At 46.0% G+C, this 7,071-nt stretch overlaps 5 protein-coding genes across 5 annotated transcripts, besides 9 other annotated features; all 5 read left to right on the top strand.

Moving 5' to 3' along the window:
- Positions 1–576, top strand: Tc00.1047053503791.10 (DNA-J protein, putative; the record flags this gene model as incomplete). Its single annotated transcript, XM_799888.1, has 1 exon — positions 1–576. A coding segment is annotated over one exon (576 nt), but the record flags the coding sequence as incomplete, so codon positions are not given.
- Positions 1–7,071: a sequence feature (heterozygous, non-Esmeraldo-like haplotype).
- Positions 673–715: a microsatellite.
- Positions 1,301–1,336: a microsatellite.
- Tc00.1047053503791.20 (hypothetical protein, conserved) lies at positions 1,362–2,264 on the top strand (the record flags this gene model as incomplete). The annotated part of the gene is made up of 1 exon (XM_799889.1): positions 1,362–2,264. One exon carries the CDS (start codon positions 1,362–1,364, stop codon positions 2,262–2,264), a length of 903 nt encoding a protein of 300 aa, XP_804982.1.
- Positions 2,908–2,972: a microsatellite.
- Positions 3,053–3,097: a microsatellite.
- Positions 3,142–3,188: a sequence feature (T-rich).
- Positions 3,312–3,410: a sequence feature (CT-rich).
- Tc00.1047053503791.30 (hypothetical protein, conserved) lies at positions 3,646–4,320 on the top strand (the record flags this gene model as incomplete). Its single annotated transcript, XM_799890.1, has 1 exon — positions 3,646–4,320. The coding sequence occupies one exon, from the start codon at positions 3,646–3,648 to the stop codon at positions 4,318–4,320; it is 675 nt and encodes a 224-aa protein (XP_804983.1).
- Positions 4,465–4,523: a sequence feature (GA-rich).
- Positions 4,781–6,073, top strand: Tc00.1047053503791.40 (dihydrouridine synthase, putative; the record flags this gene model as incomplete). Its single annotated transcript, XM_799891.1, has 1 exon — positions 4,781–6,073. The coding sequence occupies one exon, from the start codon at positions 4,781–4,783 to the stop codon at positions 6,071–6,073; it is 1,293 nt and encodes a 430-aa protein (XP_804984.1).
- Positions 6,184–6,271: a sequence feature (T-rich).
- On the top strand, positions 6,290–7,071 carry Tc00.1047053503791.49 (vacuolar protein sorting-associated protein, putative; the record flags this gene model as incomplete). Its single annotated transcript, XM_799892.1, has 1 exon — positions 6,290–7,071. A coding segment is annotated over one exon (782 nt), but the record flags the coding sequence as incomplete, so codon positions are not given.

Raw genomic sequence — 7,071 nt, 5'->3', positions numbered from 1 at the left:
AATGGCGTAAACAGTGCCAAACTCTACGCGCGACGTGCGCGCATTCACGAGGCGCTAAATAATTACGATGACGCTTTAAGGGATATTCAGAAAGCATCGGAAATGGATGGTTCATATCAGAGAGAGTTTCAACGCACTAAAGCGAGTTCAAAGAAGGCAATGCGCAAGGATTACTATAAAATTCTTGACCTACCGCCCAACGAGAGCGATGATGCTCAGATTAAACGGGCGTATAAGAAAGCATGTCTACGGTGGCATCCAGATAAATGGGCCAATGCTGGTCCGGAGGAAAAAACACACGCCGAAAAGATGTTCAAGGATGTGGGTGAGGCCTTCTCCATCCTCTCGGACGCAAAGAAAAAGCGCATGTACGACAATGGGATGATTGACAACGCGGTTGAGGGGGCTGGTGAATCCGGCTTTTCAGGGTTTCCGGGGCAAGATGAAGCCTTAATGGAGATGATGAACAGAATGTTTTTTACTGGTGGAGGCATGTCGGGGGGATTTGGATTTAACGGCTTTCCCCAGGGTCGTCGTCAGCAGTATCAGCAGAGCTACACGTTTCAGTTTTTCTAGTTCTGTGCAAATTGGTTGTTGTCTTTTTTTTTTTTCCATTTGCCTTTATTTGGATGGCGGATGAATCTAACGTGGATTTCATGCACGTACAGTAACACACACACACACACACACAAACAAACAAACAAACAAACAAACACGAACACTCACGCATCCAGAGGCCCACAGAATTTTTTTATTTATACCTCCATCTTTTTATTTTGGGTGTTGATACGCAAGCGTTGCTGTCACCACACCAATTGTGATGATGGTGATTCCGGTGTTCCTGGCGTGGGGATGCAAATATCTTATATTATTTGTTACGTGATGCCTTCTTTGTGTGAAGCTTACTAGGTGCCGGCTTAAAGCGTTATGAATACGATGTTTAATGCACTGCTGCTAAAGTCATTGTAATGATTATGGAAGACCACAATCCTTTTCATTCTCTTTTTTTTGTGTGATTACTTTCTCCGCTATTGCTGTTGTATGGCGCGTGGTAAGTGATCATTTTGCCCTTTGATCACGATTTATTTGTTGCTGGAAGGCATACAAACCCACACCCGCCAAACTTGCGATTTCCTTTTGACGTGCCGTCTTCTTTCATTGCAGTCTTTAAGCGGAATTATAGGGACCGTAGAACGCAAAACGTTTTAAAAACTGAGAAACATTTTTTATTTTTCACTGCCACGCAAACACGGAGGGTATAGGGTTTGTACACACCAGAATAGGCATTTATTGTGGCGACATTATTATTATTATTATTATTATTATTATTATTATTGCTGTTTCAGAAGGGAAAGAAGGTGATGCCTCCTCGTTTTCGCATTTGTCCCATTTGTCAACAGGGCTTTGGCACGGCCTCTCTCCCCATCCACATTCCACAGTGCTACGAAAAGGCATTGAAGCGCTGGCGTCTCAATCCTGTTGGACCGATGCCGGTCATGCCCTCTTTGGAACCGGCATCCAGCAGGGGCCGGGGAACGAGCACTGGGAGTTCGGCGTGTGACAACGGCGTGACTGACGCAAGGCCATTGCGGAGGCAGGAAGGGTTTACGGGTGTCCCGGAATATTCTGAAGGGAATATGAATTTACACCCGTGCTCACGTTGCGGCCGAAGGTTTTTATTTGATCGTATTGCCTACCATGAGAGTGTATGCAAGGGCAATGTAAAACGTAAGGTTTTTGACAGTAGCAAGCAACGCACTGTTGCTGACGATGATGGCGGCGTTGGTGGTGGATTTGGATATTCGCATGGGAAGAGAGGCAAGCGTTTAAAATCTTCGACCGGCGGATTTCCGGCGTCTGGTGGTATACCGAAGACACGGTGGCGTGAGCAGCATCGTGAATTTATGGAGGCCATACGTGCAGCACGAGGTGCAGCGGGCGCTAGCCGGGCAATGTGGGGGGGAAACGTTGCGACTTCGCAACGTGTCCCGGTAGAGAGCCGACAACGTGCACCACCTGCTGTCATGAGGCATCAAAAAGGGATGCAGATGCGTCAGCAGCGGACAATGCAACCGATCGAGGTTCCCAATTTTAGGCAACCACTGGCTGGCCGAAGAGCGCCGCCTAGAAGAAGTCATGGAAGTGCCTTTGGCGGCGGCGGGGAGCGTTTCGCTGGGGGCGGCGGCCTGGGTGGTGGTGGTGGTAAAATAATCAACGATAATACAACGAGTCTGGGAATGCTTCAGGCTTTTGGTCGAGCCTAGATCAACTAGCGTCTCTCGTGCTTCTCTGTGTGTTATTTTTGAATTTTATTCTACCAGTCAAAAGCAACCAAACATCATGTAGAGATGATTATATGTATACCCATCTTTTTCAATACGTATGCGTGCATGCACATTTGCTCCATGCGTTTCCCCACTTTTTTGCCCCTCCTTTTTTTTCCTGATAAATAGTTGATTTTTTTTTTTTAATTTATCTGGGGGAATTTTTTTTTTTTGTGGAGGAAAATTGTGGGATAAATATGGATGGAGGTGAGGGCTGTTGAACGTTTATTTCCCCAGGCGGAATACTTTACTGTTTACTGTTTCCGTGGCTTCTCTTTGGCGGATTATAAATTGGGCGTGACGGGGCCTCGGGAAGGTGGTGGGGGCTTTGGGCTTTCCATTCCGCCCACTCCCTTTGGGCCCGGCGGAGCCTCCCATTCGTCAGCGACGCGCGGGTATCCCGGCTTCATGTTCATGTACACGAGGTGTGTTTTTTTTTTTTCTTTGAGGTCACACCGGCCGCTGATGCATTGTTCACTTTGTGTGGGCTGTTTCTGTTCCCGTGATTTCCTTTGTATTTTATTTGATTATCTATATATTTTTTATTGTTGGTTGGACGGCGTTCAAAAAAAAAAAAAAAAAAATATATATATATATATATATATATATATATACTTACGTATGTATGTATATTATATGGATATGTATTCATTCTTAGCATTACGAAGGGTAAATTTGTTGATTTTTGTACCCTTTTCCCTGTGGAGGACTTTCTGCCCCGTTTGCGCTTTTTTTTTTTTCTTTTCTTTTCTTTTCTTTTTTTTTTTTTATTTCTCTCTCTGACAAAAGGTTGGGATATTGTTTTTATCCTGTGATGTTTCTTTCCTTTCCTTTCTTTTTTTTTTTTTTTCTTTTTTCTTTTTTGGTTATTTATTTATCTTTCTCGATCAGTGTGTGTGTGTGTGTGTGACTTGTGAAGAAGAAATCTTTTTTTGAGCGGATTTTCAAGAATAAAATATGAGCAAATTTTGTGCCTGTTGCTCATTGCTGTCTGTCTCTCTCTCTCTCTCTCATGTTTATTTTGTTTATTTATGTTTTCATTGTTTACGGTTCTTTATTTTTCTCTCTTTCTCTTTCTCTCTCCCTATTTTCACACACGTATGAATGAACGGATGTGGAGCTGTATTCAAAACACATTTGGGGGATATTTCTGCTTGGAAACGACATCTACTTGTGGGATGATATCCATTTATTTATGTATGCATGAAATATAATGCTCTTAATATTTACTTTTTTTCTTTTTTTCTTTTTAATTTGTTATTTAATTCTGCGTGTTGTTGTTTCACAGGAATATTAAAAATTATTCAGGTATTCACTAGACATGTTGCGCAGGTCCACAGTTTTTTTTTTGGGTGCGTCCCGCATGCTCTTTTCGGGGGGAGGCTCGGGCCCTACACCGTATCAAGACAAGGCGTACCCCGTACAGCCTCACAGCCTGAATGAGCTTCAACAGCCACCAGATACATGGCGTAAAAGTCCATTTATGAGCAAGTTGATGGATCAATCTCTCCCAGTCTACGACGATGTTGTCACGGGTTCCGGCCGTCTTTATTGGCAGGAGCCTGCCAAGGTCTGGCACTTCTTTGAGGCGGATGACACTCTTATTCTGGAGGAGCACGACCGTGAGGAATGGAACGAACGTCCATATGTTGCAGTAAACCACCTCTACGAGCCGCCAGTTGGCAGCGAGGAGCGGCCTATACGCATTGAAGCTGTAGGCAACCCTGGCGATCAGCAAATTGTGTTGTGCTTTGGTAACTGCGCCCCTCATGTACCGCAGTCTAATTACTACATGATGATGAAGGGCTATACCAAGAACAAGTGCCCCATGTGCCAACAGTGGTTTTATATTCACAACCGCCCATGGTTGGTGATGCACCCGGATTGGACAGATGAGCCCGCCGCGGATGAGGGCCCCGCATACACTTTTGCCGAGATTGAGGCCGAATTTGACCGCGACTTCCACGAGTTTGCTGTCTACCTGAACGCTGAGTAGGCAAATTTTAGGATATTATTGTTTTAATAGGGGTTTGATCTGTATTTTGCGTTTATGGAAGGAAAAAAAGGGGGATTATGTGAGGGAAACAGTGAGTGACTTTCTGTTCATGGGAATAATTGTATTTTCTGTGTGTGATAATCGGAGAGGGAGGGAGATCGAGAGATAGAGGAGGAAGGAGAGAGGAATAAAGGGCGAGAGAGTACTCGATAGTAGGTAGTGTCTCTTCTGGAGGAGCTTTTATTCCTATGGGGGTTTTGCCGTTTATTTTTAGGAGAAAAAGGGAGATGTTGAAACTTTTGATTCTATGGTATCTTTGCTTTTCTTTACTTTGCCGTGAGGGCGGAGTCGACGTGTGGTATGTGGTACGGAACTAGAACTACCGATTTGTGTGATTGTCCCCTTTTCTTCCCTACACACTCTCTTTGCTTGCATCGATTTGTCATCATAAGTGAAGGCCATGTCACTTTACCAGAGGAAGACAATATTGGCCCCGATGGTGCGTGTTGGGAACGTGGGGTTTCGCGTTTTCTGCGCGGCGCAGGGGGCGGATGTTGTGTTTACGGAGGAGATTGTGGCAGCCAAGCTGGCACGTTGCCATCGCGAGGTTCGTGTGCACAATGACGCCGCGGGTCCCATGATTGAATTTGTGGCTTACGAGCTCTTTAAGAACCAGTACAAGCGAAGCGTTGTGTTCACCACACCGGCACGTGACATGGCGAATCAAAGCGGCGAGGGTGCACCAGTAGTGTTACAGCTCGGCGTGTCAGACGCGGCCGTGGGGGTTGCGGCGGCGTTGTTGTGCTGTGAGGATGTGGATGGCATAGATGTCAATATGGGATGCCCCAAAAAGTTTAGTGTTGATAATGGAATGGGAGCCGCACTAATGCGGGACACATCCAAGGCGGCGTCTATCCTTTTTGCCCTGGACGATGCCTTAAACGCTCCTGATAAGTTGGCGGCACGTGGTCGCCGGGTGCCACTGAGTTTTAAAATTCGACTTCTGGAAACAGCGGAGGCAACGGCAGACATGCTGATCTCCATTATGGAGAAGGTGGGCGCCAATCGCGTCCATGCCATTACTCTGCACGCCCGTACGGTGAATCAGGTAGCAGAAGATTCACCGCATTATGATCGCGCGGCGGAAGCTGTGAGACGACTTCGCAGTCATCCATTATTCAAAGAAATGTGTTTTGTTCTTAACGGGTCTGTGAGGTCTCGCGATGACGGTGCAGTTAAAATGGCACAATTTGGGTTTGATGCGATTATGATTGCACGCCACGCGATGTGGGATATGTCTGTGTTTTCTCGACACGTTTCTTCTGCGGGGGGACGCAGCAGTTTGACTAGTGAAGATGCTGAGGCGCCGTTGGCGTCTACTTCATGGATGGATCTGTACAGGTCGTTGCTGCGGACCCACGCGAAGTACTGCACACCCTTTACGTACGTCAAGTATCATCTTACCCGCTCCATTCCGTGCATCCCTGCGTTGAGGCACTTGATGACTGCTGTCCAGCAAGAAGCCACCTGTTATGAAGATTTGGCGAAGATCTTTTCGTTACCTTTGGAGGAACAGGAGTCAATGCGTGGTGTTGCGGCTGTGGAGATGGTTGCGTGTGTTCCCAATAGGGAAGTTACATTGGGTGTAGTGTCTTCCAACGCCATCAAACACAATGATGCGGCAAGAAGCGGGCGAGTCCGAAGCGAAAAAAGCGCTGCAACTCCAGCTGCCAAGAAACCGAGGGGGGAATGACAATGGTGGGAGAAGTACGTCTTATTCCTGGAGGCATTTGTTTGCGAATTCGCTGGACTGCATTCTTGGCTGGCTGATGACTAGTTGTGTATTGTGCTTCTTGTGTATGATTGTTTTATGCTTTTTATTTTTATTTTTTCCGGTTTCGCATTTTTTTTTTTTCTTATTTGCCTTTATATTATATTTTATTTTTTTTCTATGATCCTTCATCAGTCAATGTCTCTCGCCACGCGAGCTCGTTTCAACTGCATCGAACAGGCGTGGGCATACATTGATCGGATCCTGGATGGGCCGGACGGTCTTAAAGTTTTGCTGTGCGATGATGCAACCCGCAATATTTTGTCTGTAGTGTATTCGCAACATCAACTTCTTCAGCACAATGTGGTGCTTGTGGACATGCTAAGTAATCGGGAGCATTACCCGATGAAGCACCTTCATTGTATCATCTTTTGCCGACCATCACCGTCCTCGTTGGCCTGCGTCTATCAAGAGCTGGCGGAGGGTAACTTTGCCTCCTATTCACTCTGTTTTTCATACCTTTTGGAGTCGAATATTGTGCAATCTTTGGCAAATGCCGATCTTTTGAATCTGACAACGGCTGTTAATGAGATTTATTTAGACACTGTGCCGCTCACAGAGTACGTGAATATTGCGCAGCTAAAGCCCACAGCGCTTCGCTCGGCTGTTGCTCCCACTGTGAACCCCATCACATATTCACAATGGAGTACCACGTCATTTGATCGCATGACGGAGGCTATTGTAGGTCTATTGCTCATGACAAATCGTCGTCCGGCCATCCGTTATCGTGGAAAGAACAAAGTCACAGAGAAGCTGGCAAAACTTGTGGCAGGAAAGATGACAACTGTGCATCAAAATTTTCCTGACCTCAAGGCAAAGGACTCGGTCCTGTTGATATTGGACAGGATGGACGACCCTGTTACCGCTCTCGTCATACCATGGACCTACGAGGCGATGATACATGAAATTATCGGGTTTCA

This window comes from Trypanosoma cruzi, genomic scaffold (assembly GCF_000209065.1).
Source record: "Trypanosoma cruzi strain CL Brener 1047053516999 genomic scaffold, whole genome shotgun sequence".
Classification (NCBI taxonomy): Eukaryota; Euglenozoa; class Kinetoplastea; order Trypanosomatida; family Trypanosomatidae; genus Trypanosoma; species Trypanosoma cruzi.
Note: the sequence above shows the minus strand (reverse complement) of the source record. Positions and strands in the feature narration are given on the sequence as shown.